Genomic DNA, 21,691 nt, shown 5'->3' on the forward strand with positions numbered 1-21,691 from the left:
GAAAATTCAATTGATACTGGTAAGCTGATGACTAAAATTTTTTAATTCTTAAAAGAAATCAGTTACAATAAAACAAAATACTTTTAAAAATTTCCACTAATAATTTTTCTTAATTTTTACAGGTGGAGTTTTTTAATAAAATTTTTTTTTTATAATAATTTAATTGTAATAAAATTCTAAAAAAATTTTTAACGTTTGTCAACTTTAATGTCATAAAGTTTAATAATAATTGAAAAATAAAAAAAGTGTATATTTTGAAAAATTAAGGGGGGAAATACGAGTACAGGCTTAAAACGATTCAATTTTTTTTTTTTTTATAAATCGCTTGTAAAACTATTCAAAAATATAGATTGAAAATTTAAAGTCAAAATTTCCATTCGTTCAAAAGTTATAAGCGATTTATTAATTACTTTAATACTATTTTACATTAACTTTTCTGTCACTTTTTCAAACGCGTTTTTCTCGAAACGAGTTTTTCAAAACAATGTGCAGTCTAGCTCAAAGAGTTTTAAACCAATCATCTTGCGATATGGCTTATAATTTTCTTTATACAATCACCTTGAATATCAACCTCAAACGAACGCGCTATTTTATTTAAACTATTTTTTTAATAGACTATGTATGAAAAAGTGATAAAAATCACGACTTAATTTTACAGCCCTGTAAAAATGGAAATTTTACTTTTTTGTGGAATTGAGGTTCATATGGAAGATACACATATAAATGAAGTAATTTTTCTGTGCCATTGATTTCAAATAAAAATTGTGGCTTCCATACTGCACACAGATTGCTAAATCGGATGACAACCTACGATGTGTATCAGCTGATATCTCCGCTATTTGTTAACTTATATTATTGTTTAATACGAAAAAATACTCATAAATATATGTATAAAATAACCTGATAGTTTCAATAAATAATATTAATTTCTTATACCTTAAAAAAATTAATGAAAATCAGCATGAAAACGGCCTTCTACACGTATTTCCCCCCTTAAAAGTCTATAGGTGCACTTTTTAAAATTAATTATTTTTTTTAATTCTAAAAATAAATGTGTGACTGCTAGATTTACAGTTATGGCCCTTGCAAGAAGGCCACATAACAATCTATTCGATTCACGGATAAGACTAGCGCCAAAAATGGTAACTTTGAAAACTCCATTCCTAATATATTACATATACTTTTCTATAAGATTTTATCGATTAAGGAGTTCCAAGTGATTATTAATATATCAACTCAAAAAGAAGACATTTCTTTACTCAGAAGACAAAGAAGACATTTCTTTACTCAACAAGAGTTTGGCTCGTAAGTGAAATTGCACAATTATATATGAGTAATTAAAAAAACCACAACAAAGGATCGAAATATTGTTTATAATTCTTCAAACACATAATTTGAAACAATATTAGCTTTCCAATTGTGAAACCGATTATTTTTATCTTTTTAATACAATGTTTTCTGGTTTATTAATTATTACATTACATTAAAGAATGTAGAAGAATAAAAAGTTGTTTATTTTTGCATTTACTCTACGTTAAAATAAAAACGCTGACTACTCTGAACAATAATAAGAGTGAATTGGGAACAAATACTAAGCAAGCAAATATTAAAATTTTATCTAGTAAAACATATCAGTATTTACTTTTTTTACATACAAAAAAAATTTTATTGACAAGAAAATTATTTCTGTAAATAAGATTAGAATATCAAAAAATGTACAATTAAAATTTTATTTTAAAAACAATGCAAGCAAATTTTTTTTTATTCTGTTAATAAAATTGATGCTGTTCACGCTTTCTTCCCCTTTTTAATAGGGCCATCATTATTTGTCTTCTTCCTTGACCTCTTTTGACCCGTCCTCAAACCCATTTCCGCAAATTCCTTCATAGCTTCCTCTGACATTCTACTTTTACTTCCTTGACTCTGAACTACATTCGAATCTTCAAACATACCCAGATCTCCCGGTGCTTGATACCTGAAATTCAAAAAAATATAAAATATTCTCGTTTACTTTTCAAAATTTAACAAAAATATCTTACCCAAGTTCAGAAGTGTCTAATGCAGCTTTCGATAAAAATATATTTATCTCAGGCACTAAATTTGGTTTATCTCCCTCTCTTTTGGACCTAAAAAAAAATAATAATCATAATCATCAGATCATATCGACAAAAACAATTAGTTAAAAATTCATTATCACTATAGAAAACTATTTTATATTAAATAGACGTATAATATTTTGGTTTGGATCATTCGAATAATTTATAATTAGACTATTACTATATCAAAATGTTAAAAAATCATCCTTTAAAAAATAAAGATTTAAACTAATTGCTAATTAGACCGTCGATATTTTAGACAAAGCTTAAAAAATACTTACTTCACATATCGAATTTTATTAATTTGATGGAGTCCAGTTTTTTCCCTTTTAAAAATTTCGACACATGTTACAGTTTTTTCAATTCCTTTGCCGGCGCCGGTCCACAAAACACAGTTATCTTCATCGAAATATTTTAAGGCATACTTTAAAACATTTCTTATTTTGGTACCACTGTTAACTTGCATCTTTAAGTATTTTTCTGATAATCCTGGGATTGGTTGAATTTCTTCAACAGCATCATCATCTTTTGGGTCATTTTTTATTAATTTATTTTTTTTATTCCTGGTCATCTGTAATTGCAAAATTAATAAATTGATAAATTAAAAATAACAATAATAATAGCATAGATTAGGAAAATGATTAGACAGTAGGTCAGTAGGGTTATGAGTTCATAGTCAGCATCTTATTCATAGGTTTACTATCGCCAGATACCTAAGACAAAACCATTCAAAGCACTTGTGTCTCGAAGGCGTCAATAGTACGTAGGAATATTTCCCTCAATATCTCGAGGCTTTTCGTGAATATTCACCAGAATTATCATTCATCTTATCGATCCTATTTTCATTACCCACCGCCCTACAAGTCTTTATATCTTCTATTTATAATTTTATTTTCCACCAAGAAGAAGAAAACGAAGGACAACTCTTCCCGATAATTAAATCCCAGAATCTGAACTAAATAAATTAAATCTGAACTAAATAAAATTATAAAATGAATAATACTAAATTGGACCACGAGTAAAAAGTGACTATTGTAAATGTAGAACAAAATAAATAGATAAAAAAAGGCCATCAATATTTTCCAATCAGCATCGGATGGAAGACTACTATACTACGTATAGAAGTGTTCGGAGGGTTTCAATGGGGGTTGACGTAGGCAATACGTGAATATAGTCACTGGTATGCGACATAGCAGGAATAGCACCACGGCTCTTCGACGTCATATTGCATTATTAAACGTTTCCCTCATCTCCGTGACCCTGCATTCCAGCATTATGAACTAAACGTTTTTATATCCCTTAAGATGTGTCGCTCTTGTTAAGTATTTTTCTCTTTTCTTCATAACTCCAAATATAAATTAAATATTTTATTTGAATTATCTTCGCTACCTCGAGTTTTCAATTCACTTATTGTTTTTATCAAATTAAAGTCGTAGAAAAATTAGCGTAAATTCTAATAATTAATAAGTCATGTCAAAACAAAATTTACAATTATGTTTATATCTCTTAATATAATTGTATTTAACACATTTACACTTCCTAATTGAGAAATCTAAATTAAAATGATTCAATCCATGAAAAGTGTATATCTATATTTTAGTTAACTCAAATCATTTTGAATTGTTTCAAATTGTTTTTAATCATTTAGAATAAAATTTATTAACCAGTGTTGTTTCTGAATGGAGAAAGGTATTCGACATTTGCCCGGAAAAAGAAAAAGAGAAAAATTACATTATTTATTTATTTATTTGTAAAGAAACGCCCTCGGCAATTTACAACAATATGTTACATTTTTATGTGTAGAATGTTTAGTAATAATGATTTTATACAATACTTAGCATCTGCACAGTAAAAAATTTTGCGTCAGTGCGTCAAAAAATTTTATGTTAAAAGTTTTTATGTTAAATATTTAACACTTTTCTGTGTTAATTTAACACAATAAATGTTAAATTTACACATAAAAGTGTTAAATATTTAACACAAAATTTTTTGACGCAATGACGTAAAATTTTTTACTGTGTGCAAAGAGAGGATAAATTTAAGAAATTAAAAAAAAAAAATTTTTTTTTAATTTGAAAGAAAAAATTTTTTAAAAATTTGAAAGAAAAGAAAAACATAATATGTCTGATAGTTTATAAGCACTATTTAATAGTTTATAATCACTATTTGTACACCTGAAATCTTGTTATTTTAGAAATTATATTATTACTATTATAAATAGTTATAAGCGTCGCTTCATATAAAAAACTAGAAAAATTGCAGTTTAAAATAACATTTTTACAAATTCAAATTTTAAATGTTAATTTTCAGAGCTTTCAATGTAAATTTACATTTTAAAATGTAATTCTTACAAAATCTGTAATAATTACAATCTGAAACTGTAATTTTTTCAGTTTTTTTTTATATGAAGCACCACGTTACATTGTATAATGTAATTTTTCTTTTTTCCGTGAGATGACAAATCACCTAACGGCTTAATATTAGCTTACAATAAGCAATGTAAAAGTAATTATTAAATACATAACAATAATAAATATTCATCATTTTACTAAAATAGGTCATGCTGAAGATCATAATAAAAACAAAAAATTTATGAGAATAAGGGTTGTAGAAATCTGTTGAAAAAAGGATCTGAAAGTTGATAAGTGTTTACCGGCTTTAAGAGCCGGTCTCAACTATTGTAGTTTCGTGAATTTTTTCTTAAACAAAGAAAAGTATTAAATAATACTCTCAGCTACTCGATGGGTTATTTAATTATCTATTTTCTAGCAGAGCGTTTTTTTACGAAACTTTCATTTTTTCAAAGAAAAATTCACGAATCTGCAACAGCTTTGCTGTTGCGAGTGCAACAAAGATAGTACGGCTTCTCTCGATGAGTGCAAGGAGACAAAAAGTGGGACTCGTTTTCAAAATAATAATTTGTATTATGAAGATTGAAACCAATTTTTTTACAATTGATATTTAAAGATTAGAATTGTGTAATTTGAAACATAATAAAAATAAAATAGATTTCAAAGTAAAACGTGATAAACCGATACGTTGTATTATTGAAAATTATGCAATAGTGAAAAAAAAACTCGTAAATAATAAAATTTATACATATATTTTTCACAAGCATAAATAAGATGCATCTAAAAAATTCGTCTCTTATTAATATGGAAGATTTTTAACTTCCCGCTAAGAAAATTGAAGATTTCCAAAAATCGGGAAGTTATTGTTTTCATCCTGTTTTACGAAAATCGAGTTTTCATCGAATCTCGACGTTTCGAGGTCCTAGGAAGCTTCCCTGACTATTCCCGCCAGGGTGTCACTATGTCTGTATGTATGTATGTATGTATGTATGTATGTATGTATGTATGTATGTATGTATGTATGTATGTATGTATGTATGTATGTGTGTGTGTGTGTGTGTGTGTGTGTGTGTGTGTGTGTGTGTGTGTGTGTGTGTGTGTGTGTGTGTGTGTGTGTGTGTGTGTGTGTGTGTGTGTGCGTGCGTGTGCGTGTAAATAGATTTTCGTCGTACGGTTTCTCAAAAACGAATCAACTTTGGAACGATTCAGACCGGTAGATTTTGAGAAATCGCAAAAAAACTACAAAAAAAAATTTTTTAAAAAGTGGTTTTTTTGGAATAACTTTTCAACGGCTTTACCGATCAATTCCAAAAACTAATCAGCTCTGAACATCAAAAAACCACGTCGATCGCCGCCAGTCCGGTCAAAATCGGTTGATTCGTTCGTGAGTTATCGTTGATGAAAGAAAACCGAAAAAAGTGTTTTTTCGGAATTACTTCGAAGTTTTCCGCTCTATCAATATAAACTTAAAAATTTTTCATGAAGCTTAAAAAACTGCGTTGAATGCCATCAACCGCGTGAAAATCGGTTCATTAATTCAAAATTTATTGCGATTTGAAAATTCAAAAAATAGTATTTTATCAAATTTCTATCAAACTTTTGAGCTCAAAAGCATACAAAAGCTATTTTTTGAGCTCGGAGAGCTTAAAATAATACACAAATTGTATTTATAAGCTCGAAGAGCTCTAAAACGTCATAAGTGCAATTTCAAGCGTTTAGGTATAGAATTGGCGGGAAGTTGCAGGGATGGCTTTCAGGGTCAACCGTTTTCCTAATTTTTTTATGAAAAATTCACGATAATATTTAAGTTATGAATTTTATAGCTAGAGAATGTTGTCAATATTTTACACTGAGAAAAAATTTATTTTGAAAAAAATGAGCAATGTTGTAATAAGAAATTAATTTGTTGAAAAATTTTCAACAATTTTATTTTTTTACTAAAAAAATAAAAATTTTTCTCAAATTAACTTTCTTGTTGAAAAAAAGTTTTCTAAATTTGGGAAAAAACAATTTTGGATGAAAATTCCCAAGTTGTGTATCTAAAATTGTTTTTTTCCAAATTTGCTGATTGTTGATTCTGAGGTTGAGTACTATTTTTATGGTAAAAGTAGCATCTATCAATCATTTTCGATAAGGTACTTTTAAAGTTGAGAAAATTATAAATTATGTCAATGACGAAGTTCGGAACTGCGATATTTTATGTTAAGAATTCTTAAACATTCAGTAAATTACAGCGTTATTTCTAATAGTTAATTTTATAAAGTTTCACCACATTTTCTTCTAATATATAGGTTTGTATTATAAGTAAGAAAACTTCTAGTTCTATAATTTCCGTCAAATCATATTGAAATTAAGGGAGCTGATATTTTAAACGATCATCTTGAAAAATTACAAAAATTTATAAAAATTTTTATCTTGAACAAAAATATTTGTAATTATTTATTAAACAATAATCTTTTTGCTTTAATCACTATTTGTAATGATCTTAATATAGTTGATAACTAGCAATTAGATTTTCTTGTTATTTGGTTTGTATATAAAATCTTAATAAAAATTGACTTTGTCATAATTTTCTTCTGAGTAATTTTGTCTCAATTTACCTTAACACCGGTCTCCAACTCAACTGTTGGTTTTTAATAAAGAAATGAATAAATTAAATAAATTTCGAAAAATTTATTCCAATTCCAGTTGTCGGATACCATTTTTGTTTTATCATTGTTTAAATTTTCTACTAATTATTTTTGTCAGAATTATATAGTTAATAAAAACATTAAAAATCGGCTTATAAGTTTTAAGTATCCGTTGCGACAAGGCCAAAATTTTCTTCCAATTTCAACAATAGTCTCTCAAAAATGATTATAAACATTTCTATAGCTCCTATAAAGAAGCTCAGAAGTAGGTCTTTAACATTTAATTAAATTCAATAATAATTAAATGTCGAACGTTTAATAGATATATCAATGAATACTGATAAACTAGGACTCCTCGCATAACTGAGTTCCCGATTTCATATTCTATACTAAGTGCTGCTCCTGCTGGTGATGACAACTTCTTAATAACAATACCAAAAGCATCTTCACCCTCACCATCAAGTAAACATCCAATTTACTCAAGTGCTCCTTGTAATCATTGGCCAATATTTTCTATGAATAAATTTTTTGTAATCTCCCCGCGGTTTTTTTCATTTCCCATTACATGCTCAATTATTTTTCAGTCCGTGTCCTAAAAATAATATTAAACTTTAATAAAAAAAATATTTCTAAAGAATGGAGTTATTCTTGATAAATGATCTGGAATTCCTCGGTAAATAGTAGGGGTGCTATGATGATACATATACCTACGATACGGATAGGGTTTGATGTCTTGACTCTTGATTTTCACCCCCCAAAGAACGCGTGCGCGCAAGCAAGGACGACTAAATTTTAATATTATTTTACCATTGTCCTTTGGTCTTCTTTAGTCAGAGTCTTGAGTCAGTTCTCTTGGTGTGAGCTTCTAAGCACAGACTTGTCTGCTTTACCTTTTATTTGTTGAGCTTTCTTTTGTGTCGTAAGCAACAGGTACGGCTTCTTATTGAGTTTTAATTAATTATAAGTTCTTTACACTCCAGTGTACTTTATTCTGGCAAAATATTCGCTATTTTTTAGCATTGTCATTAAGTGAATGTGATTGTTATTCAAAATAACTGTTAATAATTCATCAAATTAATCCAACGATACTTAACATACTTAAATTATATTTTTAGGAAAAATAATAGATATCCAAAAATGGATATCAACGAATTCAGAATCCGCGGTAAAGAAATGGTGGAGTACATTTGTGATTTTATGAACAATATCCATACTCGTCGTGTGACTCCTGATGTTGGTCCGGGTTATTTACGTCCTTTGTTGCCGTCAGAAGCACCGTATGATGGAGAGCCATGGGCAGATATCATGAGAGATGTAGAGAGTAAAATAATGCCTGGAGTAAGTTATCAAACCAGTAATTTATTTATTTATTCATTAATTTACATTCGCACTAAAAAATAATATTTCCACTTACCTAGATCACTCACTGGCAACATCCTAGATTTCACGCTTACTTTCCAGCTGGCAATTCATTTCCTTCAATTTTAGGTGACATGTTGTCAGACGCTATTGGTTGTATTGGTTTTTCTTGGGTAAAATATCATTTTATTCCACTGCATCAATTCAAATCCATCAAATTAATGGACATATTAATCTTTACTTGTCCTTCTCTAGGCGGCAAGTCCAGCTTGTACGGAATTAGAGACGATAGTTTGTGATTGGTTTGGTAAATATCATTTTCTTCTTTTATTATTTTTGTTCATTGATAACTTATCTATTAAATAAATAATTTCAGGTAAAGCGATGCATCTTCCGAATGATTTTTTGTATTTTAGTCCTGGTAGTAGAGGTGGCGGAGTAATTCAGGTAAGAAAATTTTATTAAATTCTTTGAATCTGGTCCTTAGACTTTTGTTATCATTAAATTTTTTATTTTCTCATTTTTTATTAATAAATTTAAACTTTTAAAGAGTTATTCTACTTTGGACCTTACAAGATTATGAAGGTTTTTTTTGCATTTTTTGAAAGTAAATATATTCAAAAATATTATGACAAAATTTTATAAAGATCAGAGCATTCTAACTATACACTGAAAAAAAAAATTCTTGACTGGAGAGTAAATTTTTTTGGCTCAAGAAAATATTAAAGAAGATTGAAAATTTCTTGAGCCAAGAAAATTACTTCTTGCTCCATAATGACTTTTATCTCCCTTAAAATTTTCTTGGTGCAAAAAGTTTTTTTTTTTCTGTGTGCTTTTTCATATGTTAAATGCTACTACCTGAGCGCGCTTATTTATCCCAGCCGGTGCATGAAGCAGAGCGTTTCTGAACACTTGGTTGAAAAAATCTCAGAAACTTCAGAACCAATCCTTATAAAATTTTTAACTCCATATTCTATAAACTTATTGCTATATAGCATAGCAAAATTTATATTTTTAATAGATTTCTCTGCGAAAAACCACGCAAAAAAATGTACTTTTCCGTTTTTTTTTTTATTGAAATTTTGTTATTTTTCCACAAAAGTTAACACTTGTGCTATGGAATATAGCCATTGTCATAATAAACATAAAACCATTTAACGTTTTTGTTTCACATTGACCATTGTTCAGATTTTTTCAACAGCGCGGATCTATCTATTTTCTAAGGACTCCTGTTAAACTGTACACAGAAAAAAAGGTTCATCTGAGCCAAGAAAATATTTTTCTTCTTAATTATTTTCTTGAGCGAAAAAAAATTTTTTTTTTGACACAAGAAATTTCACTTACTTCAACAAAATTAATTCTCTTGCTTTAAGAAATACGTATCTTGATCCAAGAAAATTTATTTAAGCCAAGAAAATCTTCTTGTTTTGAGAAAATTTCTCTCTTGCTCGAAAAAATTAAATATCTCGATAGAAGTAAATTTTCATTAATATTTTTATTGATTAATATGTCAAATGGGAAGATCAAATAACATTGAATCTTTTTAACTTTTTAATCTTTAAACCGATTTCATCGCGGTTGGTGCCATTCGAAAGGGCTTAGCCAAACTTAAATTTTGAATACAATTTGGACTGATTCGGACCGATGGATTTCGACAAATCTAAAAAAAACTGTAAAAAAAAATTTTTTTAAAAGTGGTTATTTTGGAATAACTTTTAAACGGCTTTATCAATCAACTCCAAAAACTAATCAGCTCTTAGCATCAAAAAACCACGTCGATTGCCGCTAATCTGGTCAAAATCGGTTGATTCGTTTGAGAGATATCGTGCAGGAAAGAAAACCCAAAAAAGTGTTTTTTCGGAATTACTCCGAAATTTCTAGTTTGACCAATTGAAACTTAAAAATTCTTTATGAGGCTTAAAAAACTGCGTAGAATGCCGCCAACCGCGTAAAAATCGGCTCATTCATTCAAAAGTTATTGCGGTTTGAAAATTCAAAAAATAGTGTTCTATGAAACTTTTATGAGACTTTTGAGCTCAAAGAGCTCAAAAGCATAGAAAAGGTATCTTTTTGAGCTTGGAGAGCTCAAAACAACACATAGATTGTATTTTTGAGCTCGAAGAGCTCAAAAACTTCATAGGTGCAATTTTAAGCGCTCAGGTATTAACGGAATTAGCGGGAAGTTGCAGGGATGGCCTTTAGGGTCAACCGTTTTCCTAATTTTTTTTTCATTAAATATGTATAATTGCACGCTAAAATAATATAAAACGGGTATCAAATATTCAAGAGAAAAAATTTCTCAAGGTGAGAAAATTTTTTTCTCAGCTGAAGTAGGTAGCGCTGCTTCTCTAAAGTATCTAGAAATCTTGATCAAATATAAAAATTTATTGTATCAAGTATTTATGATAATTTGAATTAAGAAAAAATTAGTTCCACCAAGAATAGAATTTCAAGAAGAATTTTTACTTCGGCCAACACAATTTCGGTCTTCCTTCAGGCACCCGAAAATTTCCTTGAGCCAAGAAATTGGTTCTCCAGTCAAGAAATTTTTCTTTCTGTGTAGCTTTTGTAATTAAAAAGTGTTTAAAATAAAAAAAAATTGTTGTAGTTTATGAGTGTTTTTATTAAGCTAAACAAGTTATACATTATTAAACATCAAATATTCTCAAAAAAAAAAATTAATAGAAATAGCATTTTTTTCAGGCGTTCAAAGTAGAATAACCCTTTAAAACAACTTTCTTACTGAATTTTACTTCAGTTCTCTTTTTACATCTTAATAACAGCCGTAAATTTCTAATCTTAAAAATTCACTAATTTTATTTTTTCAGGGATCTGCATCAGAAAGCGTTTTAGTCTGCATGTTAGCAGCAAGAGCTCAAGCAATAGCGCGTCTTAAAGAGTCTCCAGCTCACACTCACCTCGATGAAACAGCTCTTCTAGGAAAATTGATGGCCTACTGCAGTCGCGAGTCTCACAGCTGCGTTGAAAAAGACGCGATGATTTGTTTTGTTAAATTAAGGATCCTTGAGCCGGATGAGAAGAGTGTAATGCGCGGCGAAATTCTCAAACAAGCCATTGAAGCTGATGTTGCTGAAGGATTTGTCCCTTTTTTTGTATCTACGACACTAGGTACTACTGCTTGTTGCTCCTTTGATAATCTTAAAGAAATCGGACCAGTTTGTCGTCAATACCCTGGGGTAGACCAAATAATTAATTTCTTAATTTTTGTCATTATGATCTATAATAATTAAGAAAATATAAATGTATTTATTTAACAGATTTGGCTGCACACAGATGCTGCTTATGCTGGAAACGCGTTTATTTGTCCAGAATTGAGATATCTAATGGCGGGAATCGAGTACGCAGATTCAATAAATACAAATACCAACAAATTTTTGTTAACTAATTTCGATTGCTCATGTCTGTGGGTGAGAGATCGGTTTAAATTAACAAGCGCGCTTGTTGTTGATCCACTGTATCTTCAACATACTCATGCGGATACTGCTATTGATTATAGGTTAGTATTTTTTTCTTCTTTATGCTCAGGAATATAATTATTAATAATATTTATTTATAGACACTGGAGTATCCCATTAAGTCGAAGATTTAGATCACTGAAACTATGGTTTGTTCTAAGAAATTACGGAATAAGTGGTTTACAAAATTACATACGTAATCATTGTAAACTAGCTAAACAGTTTGAACAATTGATACGCAAGGATGATCGTTTTGAAGTCTGCAATGAAGTTGTGGTGATTAAAATATGATTATAATGACTAATTTATAAAAATAATTTATTAATTATTAAACTTTTTTAGTTAGGACTGGTGTGTTTCCGAGCTAAAGGTTCTGATAAGTTGAACCAGAAACTGTTGAGCGTAATCAATGATTCAGGAAAAATTCATATGGTACCAGCTAAAGTTAATCAGAAATATACGATTCGCTTTGCTTTGGCTGCACCTAATGCAACATCTGAAGATGTTGGTAGGTTTAATTATTAATTTATACATGCTGAGTATTATAGATATTAATTATTTTTTATTTTATTTTATTTAATTATGAATAACCGCGAAAAAAATAACAATAAGCTTGAAGACAATGAGAAAAAAGTTATTTATGATTGTTTGCAAAAATAACGATTTTTTGAACTTTTAAAGTTGATTTTTTAATTGGAATATTAATTTTTGATATTTTCGATATCATCACCATAAATCCGCCATAAAAACAAAGAATTAAAAAAAAATTATGATGATCCATCAATTCATTTATTTTTTATGGCCAAAAATAAGGTAGACCCTACTTGTAAATAATTATCTTTATTTTGGTAATTATTTGTAAATAATTACCAAAAATAAATCATAAAAGAGCTTTAAATACTTCAAACATTATTCTTAAAGTAACAAGATTCGAAGGCAATTGAATTCACAATTTAATTGCAGTTAGTACAAACGAACGCTCTAGAGTAACTATTCTGCATACACTGGGAGAGAAAATTTATTTTGAAAACAATGGGCAATGTTGTAATAAGAGATTAATTTGTTGGATATTTTCAACAATTTTACTTCTTAGCTGAAAAAATAAAAATTTTTCTCATAGTAATTTTTTTATTGAAAAAAAGTTTTTTTAGATTTGGGAAAAAATAGTTGTGGATGGAAATTCCCAAGTTATCACTTTAAAATTGTTTTTTTCCAAATAAAAAAAAAATTTTTTCAACAAGAAAGTTATTGTCAGAAAAATATTGATTTCTTAAGCTAAGAAATAAATTTGTTAAAAACTTTCAACATATTAATTAAAAAAAAATTTTTTTCTCTCAATGTATAGGTTGGGTCTCTAACAGATAATTAGTACCTAATTATTGAATAAGTATAAATTATCAATAAATACTTGAAATTTGACGAAATAAAGTATTTTAGTTTTGATCAGCGGTACTAAAAATGTATCTTCGTTTTTCTTCATATTAACTTCAATTCCTCTACGGACGATTTTGAAACTATTTTTCTATACTTCACAGAACACGCATGGAGTGTGATAACAGATTACTTGTCAGAAATTTTGGAAGGCAAGGAAGTTGTGGACAAACTAGCAGACATCCGAGAGAAAAAGCGCAAAGCAACTTTGGAGCAGCGAAGATCATTTTTTGTTCGCATGGTCTCTGATCCAGCGATTCAGCCAGGGTTTACTAAAACGCCCAACAGACCTGAAGCTAAATTGGAAACTCAAGCAACCATTGGTGGACTTGGTTCTAATCCTCGTACTACGTAAGAGTTTTTATAATTATACAACTGAATAAATAATAAATTTACTAACATAAATAATAAAATTAACTTGTGATTTAAATGACTAGAAGTTCGTGGATTTCATGGCCACTGGCTTATTTAATGTCCCGTGAATCAACGGACACGAGTGAATTGTCTTTGAGGCAAATATCTATCAATTTTTTTATAAAAATCAAAATTAAAGTATTAAGTAATTTTTTATTATAAATTAAGAGAGTAATTATTAATTATTAATTACAGATTTCGTCATTTGGATACGATGGTTCGTCTGAAAACGGGAGCAGGAAGCCGACGCGGTAGCAGTAACGGCTGCAGCCCAGAACCATCTCCAACAGTGTCACCTTCACGAGGAAGATCACCAAATGGCCGAACGTAATTCACCTGATAATAAAATTATAGATAATTGATTGATAAATTATTAATAAAATATAACGTCGGTGTTATCATCTTGGAAGGCGGCTTTAAATGTTGGTTTAAGCTATTAATTGAAAGGGTAATTGTCAATGTAAATGATACGATCGATAAACTGCCTCCAAGTAATGTCATAACATTACTCGAAAGATGAAAGTAATTAATTATAATCATAATTAATATATTATTTATTCATAAATTAATATCGTTATTGTTTTAATTAATTTTTAAATATTTAGTGATTCGAATTCCTGTCATTGAGTATATATAATAAACGAATTAAAAGTAACATATGTTTGTTATTATATATAATAAATTGATTTTATTATTAGGGATGGAAATGAACATCGAGTGGTCGAGCGGAAGACGAGTCAACCGTGAAGTGTCGTGATATAAAACTACTCACTAAATTGTTATGTATGGGCTATAAAATATTGCATCCATATATTTATATACTTCACGTAATATACATATATGTATATATAGACTCGGATAGGTGTATAAATATATATATATATATATATATATATATATATATATATATATATATATATATATATATATATTTATATTGACCAGTGACCTGTCCAGAGTAATATAGTACAGCGATGCTTTATAAAAAGGTGTTTGTTGAATATCGGGGAAGAGTAAGTGGCTATTTATAAAATAGCTAGAGGGAGTATTCTACCCCTTCACTTTAAAACCCCGTGGACCTGTCGCTCGTTGCTTTTTTCCATCACTTGCTTTTCAACCGCTCGCTGTGATACTCTTGTTAACTCCGGAATTTTTAATTTACGCTTCTATTATTCCTTTTAATCCTCAATTATCTTCATAATTTTCAAATAAATAAATAATCGGTTAATTAAGTGAAATAATTTTAACTGATTTAAATCAATGAAATTAATCATTCAAACCATTATTTATTTCTTCTTTAATTAGACCGTGTTCAGAACGCGCTCGGGTTGATTAATTTAAAATCGATAAGAAGTGCTTTATTAGTCACTGCCAGTTTAAATAATCACCTCTGGATAATGTTTTATTAAATCGTTGACTTTTATGATCAATTAATAAAGTAAGTATCATTTTTATTTTTATTTATTTTACTTTTAATTAATTATGCTTTCTTATTCTTGAAAGTTTATTTTTGTTTGAATTTTTAGATTCAAAATGAACATCGAGGAATTTCGTGTGCGAGGTAAAGAAATGGTGGAGTATATTTGCGAATATCTAAGGACATTAGAAGGTAAAAGAGTTACGGCAAATGTTGATCCTGGTTATTTGAGGCCTCTTTTACCCAACGAAGCACCGCTAAAGCCAGAGTCATGGAATGATATTATGAATGATGTTGAAAATAAAATAATGCCTGGAGTAAAAAATATATATTTCTTCTACACTGTTAAAAATTTGTCTTAAAAAATTTTTTTTTAATTCTTTTCAATTTATTGATTAATATAATAAAATTTTAAATTCATGTCTTGGATTTTATTAACGTTTTAGAATTCAAATCATTGAATATATTTATAAATTAATTGACTTTAGATTTGGTTAAAAACGAAGAAAAAAAAAAATAACGACTTAGAAATTGAGTTTGCTTTCAAAAGTATCCGAAATGGCCGTCGCTGATGATTGCCATAATTTAATTTACTAAGTTAATAAATGAAAATAAAATTTTAAAGTAATTCATTGAAAAAATATTTTTAACAGTGTACCAACTAAATTACCAGATTTGTCATAAATTAACTTTAAAATGAATTTTAGATAACTCATTGGCAACATCCACGTTTTCACGCATACTTTCCCGCCGGCAATTCATTCCCTTCAATCCTCGGCGACATGTTATCAGACGCGATCGGATGCATCGGATTTTCTTGGGCAGCAAGTCCGGCCTGCACGGAGCTCGAAACAATAGTTCTAGACTGGTATGCAAAGGCCATTAATTTGCCGTCTGGATTTTTGGCTGAAAAAAAAAATTCTAAAGGCGGCGGTGTAATCCAAGGATCAGCATCCGAGTGTATTTTAGTAACAATGCTGGCTGCACGAAACCACGCAATAAATTTGCTGAAGAAAAAAGAGCCATTAATAGAAGACAGTGCTTTTTTACCGCGATTAGTCGCTTACTGCTCGACAGAAGCTCATTCATGCGTCGAAAAGGCGGCTATGATTTGTCTGGTAAAATTGCGAGTATTGGCACCTGATGACCGTTGCTGTTTACGAGGCAGTACACTGGAAGCGGCCATAAAAGACGATATTAAATATGGACTGGTGCCGTTCTTCGTGTCAACGACACTAGGATCAACTGGGTGCTGTTCATTTGACAATCTGGTTGAAATTGGTCCGGTTTGTAAGAAGCAACCTGGAATATGGCTCCACGTCGACGGCGCTTATGGTGGAAACGCATTTATCTGCCCGGAATTACGGCCGCTGATGGCTGGAATAGAGTACGCAGACTCATTCAATACCAATCCCAACAAATGGCTCCTCGTAAATTTTGATTGCTCATGTTTGTGGGTACGTGATCGCGTTAAATTAACATCAGCTCTTGTTGTAGATCCACTTTATCTTCAGCACGCTAACTCAAATGAATCAATAGACTATCGACACTGGGGTATTCCGCTGAGCCGAAGATTCCGAGCACTTAAGCTCTGGTTTGTAATGAGAAGCTACGGTATTATTGGACTGCAAAAGTACATACGCAACCACATTCGGTTGGCGAAGAAATTCGAGGCTCAAATGAGAAAAAATAAACGCTTCGAAGTACTCAATGACGTCAGGGTAGGATTAGTTTGCTTTCGTCTAAAAGACAGTGATGAGATAAACCAAGAACTGCTGGCCAACATCAATGCCTCGGGAAAAATTCATATGATACCTTCGAGAATGATGGGCAAATACGTGATACGCTTTTGTGTCACTAAAGAAAACGCCAAAGAAGACGATATTGATTATGCGGTGGAGGTAATTGACGAACACGCCTCTGAAGTCCTGCTCACTCATTATGAGGGCACAGAAATCGAGCTGTCGGCTAAAAGCCCCAAGAGCCCGGTTCCACTGGACAAGAAACTCGTACGAAAGTTCAGCTTCACCAGAAGTGTTACTCGAGATGTTTATAGAAGAACTAAGTCTAAATCAACTTTGCATGATGGAGCTACGCCGATTATGGTTGTTGAAGACAACAACTCCCAAATTGATCTGAACGACGAGGAAGTATTTTGTAGTGATCGGTAGAATACGATCCAACTCACGGTCCCGAAGAAAAAAAATCATTTAGTATCGTTACCGTGAGCCAAGCCAGTAGATAGGATTTTCGAATATCGTGTTGATCCTGAGTCTTTAAATACTTCTAAAGAAGTTTTGATTTGATTAGTGGTTCATTTTTTTAAATTTACTCAGGAAATGATCACGATTTTTAGTTAGTTATCTGGTGCTTGGTTTTTTATTACTGTTTAATTTTTTTTAAATGAATAAAATATTGTTATTTAATTTTTCAGCATTCTTAAAAGATTTTGTTTCACTTTGATTTTACGTGATACTGTTTTTTTTTTTTTTTTTTTTTTATGAGTATTGTTTAGTAACGAATTGAATGCTGAAAAATTAAAATTATGAATTAATTATCGTAGATATTTAGATAATTGAATGTTAACTTTAAGTGTATTGCATGATAATTAATGACAATATTATAAAATTGATCGATAAATGTGTTAATTCTATGTGTAGCTAATTAATTAATTAATATATTTATAAAAAATTAATGAAATAGAATGCAATGTTTCTAGCTATAAAAAAGCCTAATTTTTAAGTAATTTATTATAATGACAAGTGGAATTATATGATTAAATTATTGAAAAACTGTTTAAACTTTAAAAAAAAAATTAGATGTCATTTACAAATTATAGTTATACAATACACCGAAAATATTTGTAAAATTGAATTAATAAATTATTGAAAGCTAGAACTAATTTTTTAAACCAATAAAATAAATCTCAAAGAAAATAGCAATTAAGGATATAATAAATTTTTTTGTATTACTGATGATTATAGAAGTTGGAGTGATGAAAAAATTAGGTTTATACGCAAGTTATTTTAGTGACAAACAAATTTTTTATAACTTTGAAAGCTTTGTTTTATTATATTATAACGTGGTTAGTTAGTCATCGCTACTCACAAGGATAATAATTGAAATTGATTTTAAATTCTAATAGGGAATGAGACCAACGCTTGCAACGGCTCAATGAACAAGATAATTTTCAATAAAAACAACTGAAACTGCGGATACTTATTAATTTTTTTTTTTTACTGTATTGAGTAATCAATAAGGTATTGATAATTTTATTCTAAGTTAAGTATATCACTTTTTTATGGTTGAATAGATGAAAAAAAATTTCATTGCTATTTACTTTGATCTCGTTTCATTAAATAAAAGATTCACTGAAGTGAACTATAAATCAGCAAGTAATTCAACTTACTAGATTAAAAAAAAGATATTTAGATTGAATTCAACATTGAATAAAAATTTCAGTCAAGTTAATTAAAACTTTGATAACATTTTAGACGCATATCAAAATGAAAATTGTAATTTTTTAGACATGTTTCTTGAAAAATGTCGAAGACATTAGCAGCTAATTTTAATCCGGTTGATTGTAGATAAAAGGTCTGATCTTTAGAGTGTATGCAAACAGTTCTATCTAAAGGTGACCTACCACCACATGAAGTTGCTGACATCTTCTTTATTTTCTGAGAGAATACTTCTGAAAAATTATAATATTATAAATATATCAATAGGCTCTGGAGAAAAAACTCCAGCTTTTTAAAATAGTAGTAAATTTTGGTACTACTGATGATTTCTTAAAAATTTCTATTTTCTTCAAGGGGGGAGATACGTGTAGAAAGCCGCATTCATGCTGATTTCCATTAATTTTTTTAAGGTATAAAAAATAAATATTATTTATTGAAACTATCAGGTTATTTTATACATATATTTATGAGTATTTTTTCGTATTAAACAAAAATATAACTCAACAAATAGATAACACAATTTTTATCTGAAATCAATAGCACAAAAAAATTACTTTTTTTATAGGTGCATCTTCTATATGTACCTCAACTCCAAAAAAAAAAAGTAAAAATTTTCATTTTTTAGAGGGCTTTGAAATTAAATCGTGATTTTTTTATCATTTTTTGATACATTGTTCATTTAAAAAAATAGTTTAAATAAAAATATCGCTTATGATGGAGGTTCATATTCAGCATAATTGTATAAAGAAAAATAATTTTCTTGTGCCATTGATTTTAGATAAAAATAGTGGCTTCTATAGTGCACACCAACTACTAAGTCGGAAGACAACCTACGATGTGCATCAGCTGATGTCTCCGCTATTTTTCAAGTTATACTGTCGTTAAATATGGAAAAATATAAATATATGTATAAAATAACCTGATAGTTCCAATGAATAACATTAATTTTCATACCTAAAAAAAATTAATTGTGAAAACTTCAAAATATCTTCTGTAAAATATTGTAAAAACTGCAGTCAATTTTAAAATTTGAACTGAAATAAAAAATAATTTTGGTTAATAAAAAAATATTTAAATTAATTAATAATTAAATAAATATAATAAATATAAAAATTTTATTAAATTCCATTATATCTAAATAAAATTACATCTGTCCACATTGTGAAATAGTTACAGGAATTTTAGGTTTATTATTTGGACCAGTAGGTACATTTTCCACCTTTCTCATCACCAAGAGTCCATCAATAACTCGACCAAAAACTACGTGTTTGCCATCAAGAAAATTACATTTGGCACAGGTGATAAAAAACTGGCAACCATTGGTGTCCTTTCCACTGTTGGCCATTGAAAGGAGTCCTGGGGAGTCATGCTTCAATGTGAAGTTTTCATCAGCAAATGTGTTGCCGCCATAAATACTAAGTACGCCGGTACCATCACCGTTGACAAAGTCGCCACCCTGGATCATGAAATCCTTGATGACTCGATGGAAAATAGCTCCCTTAAACCCCAGAGGCACTCCGTCTTTTCGATACTCGCCGGTGCAAAATTGGCGAAAATTTTCGGATGTCTTAGGACAAACATCTTCGAATAATTCAAATATCATACGTCCTATCTCAGTCGTGCCGACTGATACATCGAAGAATACCACTGGGTTGTTTGGGTTGCGGAGTTGAGCTTGAATTTGATTCCACGACGGCATTTTTTTTTTTGTTTTTATTATTAGATAATTAATTACTTACTTTTTATTTTTTAATTTTATAACACTAGTAATTATTTTTTTTACTTTGCACTTATTTGCTCCGCTTACAAATAATAAACAACGAATGAACGTTGAAAAACATAACCTGATTGATGAATGAACACGCGCGCTTAGTTTGTGGCGCCATCTTTTTAAAATTGCCGCATTATTGTGCGCGCGCATAATGGCGCGAATTGAAATGTCAAAATTAAAAAATTATTTTATTTTTTAAATTGATAATTTTTTAACATAAAAATTTCTGTTGTAATTAAAAAAATTTAATGTTATTACATAAAACTAAATATCAAATTTTACAAAAAGTAAAGAAATCCCTACAGTTGTAGACCACATTTTTTTATGAAATTAAATTTAAGAAGTATCAATTGATACGCAAAAAAAGTCCTGATAAATCCACGTGGAGTAAATATAAGGACCTTTATATTCACGCAGCGTGGATTTAAGGCCCTAATATTCACGGGGTGTGGATTAATCAAGACTTTTTACGTGTGAATGGACGTGTCCTTGAAATTAATGAACTATTGTCAATTTTTGAGATTTTTTTTTAACCAAATAAGTAAATAAACAATTTTAAAAAATTTACATTTTTTATGGCATATTTTTAAGTTAACAGCCGAGACCAGTGATTGCAGTTTCAATCGGCTTAGCGAAACGAATGGAAATTTTGAAAAAACGTTTTTAGAGATAATAGATAATTTAATAAACTATTTCACCACAAAGCGGTTTTTTCAAAAATTTCATTCGCTTCGTCAAACCAATTGAAACTGCAATTGCTCTGCTGTTAGGAGTGCGACAGAGATAGTTCCGTTGAACTCCGTGAGAGCAAAGCGAGAAAAAGATGGTCTCGCCTGTTAAAATTTATCTATAAAAAAAAACTTAAAAATTTCAAATGACATCTAATTTCAGTATGATAGTTTTTATGTGTATACAAAAATGATCCTGAAATTAGCAAACATCTGATAAACGATTTAGTCATAAACAAAATATTGTAATGTTAATAACAATTTTTTTCAAGTTTAAATATATAATTGTATGATACATCTAATTTAATCAATGAAGTAATCTTGAAAAAAAACCAACAAAGTGTTTCGATTTCTGAAATTTAATTTCTAAATAAATATTATTGCTGTTGTATTGTTGTAATTTACATAAATAGTTCATAAATGAAATTGTAAACAACGTGTCTAACATAACCCAAGTATAAAAAAATATATTTCATTACCTTTAATAAATAATTTCAATAATGATTTCAATTAATCAATATTTGTGAACACACTTTTAGTAAATTGTAAAATAATTGTAT

The 21,691-nt window shown here is 29.3% G+C and overlaps 4 protein-coding genes across 9 annotated transcripts; 2 read left to right on the forward strand and 2 right to left on the reverse strand.

Annotated features, from left to right (window-relative positions):
- Positions 1-1,716: 1,716 nt before the first annotated feature.
- Positions 1,717-21,647, reverse strand: LOC123264545 (ribonuclease P protein subunit p25-like protein). Of its 3 annotated transcripts, none has more exons than XM_044727834.1 (4): positions 21,611-21,647; positions 2,378-2,667; positions 2,040-2,126; positions 1,717-1,975 (listed from the first exon to the last, which is right to left on the reverse strand). In XM_044727834.1, the coding sequence occupies exons 2-4, from the start codon at positions 2,665-2,667 to the stop codon at positions 1,789-1,791; spliced, it is 564 nt and encodes a 187-aa protein (XP_044583769.1). In that variant the 5' UTR covers positions 21,611-21,647; the 3' UTR covers positions 1,717-1,788. The 3 variants fall into 3 exon arrangements, with proteins under 3 accessions (XP_044583769.1, XP_044583768.1, XP_044583770.1); XM_044727833.1 differs by lacking the exon at positions 21,611-21,647 and adding an exon at positions 13,744-13,831; XM_044727835.1 differs by lacking the exon at positions 21,611-21,647 and adding an exon at positions 2,810-3,267.
- On the forward strand, positions 7,903-14,347 carry LOC123264542 (aromatic-L-amino-acid decarboxylase-like). 4 transcript variants are annotated; one of them, XM_044727830.1, is made up of 12 exons: positions 7,903-8,007; positions 8,193-8,415; positions 8,496-8,609; positions 8,692-8,743; positions 8,813-8,883; positions 11,265-11,633; positions 11,715-11,953; positions 12,014-12,188; positions 12,255-12,420; positions 13,448-13,694; positions 13,781-13,855; positions 13,953-14,342. In XM_044727830.1, exons 2-12 carry the CDS (start codon positions 8,215-8,217, stop codon positions 14,086-14,088), a joined length of 1,845 nt encoding a protein of 614 aa, XP_044583765.1. In that variant the 5' UTR covers positions 7,903-8,007; positions 8,193-8,214; the 3' UTR covers positions 14,089-14,342. The 4 variants fall into 4 exon arrangements, with proteins under 4 accessions (XP_044583765.1, XP_044583766.1, XP_044583764.1 ...); XM_044727829.1 differs by lacking the exon at positions 7,903-8,007 and adding an exon at positions 8,053-8,112 and having other exon boundaries at positions 13,784-13,855; positions 13,953-14,346; XM_044727828.1 differs by lacking the exon at positions 7,903-8,007 and adding an exon at positions 8,054-8,112 and having other exon boundaries at positions 13,953-14,344.
- On the forward strand, positions 14,815-17,633 carry LOC123264543 (tyrosine decarboxylase-like). Its single transcript, XM_044727832.1, has 3 exons — positions 14,815-15,195; positions 15,284-15,491; positions 15,882-17,633. Exons 2-3 carry the CDS (start codon positions 15,291-15,293, stop codon positions 17,343-17,345), a joined length of 1,665 nt encoding a protein of 554 aa, XP_044583767.1. The 5' UTR covers positions 14,815-15,195; positions 15,284-15,290; the 3' UTR covers positions 17,346-17,633.
- LOC123264546 (peptidyl-prolyl cis-trans isomerase H) lies at positions 19,729-20,466 on the reverse strand. Its single transcript, XM_044727836.1, has one exon. The coding sequence runs from the start codon at positions 20,329-20,331 to the stop codon at positions 19,777-19,779; it is 555 nt and encodes a 184-aa protein (XP_044583771.1). The 5' UTR covers positions 20,332-20,466; the 3' UTR covers positions 19,729-19,776.
- Positions 21,648-21,691: the final 44 nt, after the last annotated feature.

This window comes from Cotesia glomerata, linkage group LG5 (genome assembly GCF_020080835.1).
Source record: "Cotesia glomerata isolate CgM1 linkage group LG5, MPM_Cglom_v2.3, whole genome shotgun sequence".
In the NCBI taxonomy this organism is placed as follows: Eukaryota; Metazoa; Arthropoda; class Insecta; order Hymenoptera; family Braconidae; genus Cotesia; species Cotesia glomerata.

Bases quoted from the DNA above. Each gene is read 5' to 3' on its own strand.
- LOC123264545 (XM_044727834.1), bottom strand. From the start codon at position 2,667: ATGACCAGGAATAAAAAAAATAAATTAATAAAAAATGACCCAAAAGAT. The intron at 2,127-2,377 runs GTAAGTATTTTT...ATTTTTTTTTAG, and splicing joins AATAAAATTCGATATGTGAA to GTCCAAAAGAGAGGGAGATA. The intron at 1,976-2,039 runs GTAAGATATTTT...TTTGAATTTCAG, and splicing joins TTAGACACTTCTGAACTTGG to GTATCAAGCACCGGGAGATC.
- LOC123264542 (XM_044727828.1), top strand. The intron at 8,416-8,495 runs GTAAGTTATCAA...CCACTTACCTAG, and splicing joins AGAGTAAAATAATGCCTGGA to ATCACTCACTGGCAACATCC. The intron at 12,189-12,254 runs GTGATTAAAATA...AAACTTTTTTAG, and splicing joins AAGTCTGCAATGAAGTTGTG to TTAGGACTGGTGTGTTTCCG.
- LOC123264543 (XM_044727832.1), top strand. From the start codon at position 15,291: ATGAACATCGAGGAATTTCGTGTGCGAGGTAAAGAAATGGTGGAGTAT. The intron at 15,492-15,881 runs GTAAAAAATATA...AATGAATTTTAG, and splicing joins AAAATAAAATAATGCCTGGA to ATAACTCATTGGCAACATCC.
- LOC123264546 (XM_044727836.1), bottom strand. From the start codon at position 20,331: ATGCCGTCGTGGAATCAAATTCAAGCTCAACTCCGCAACCCAAACAAC.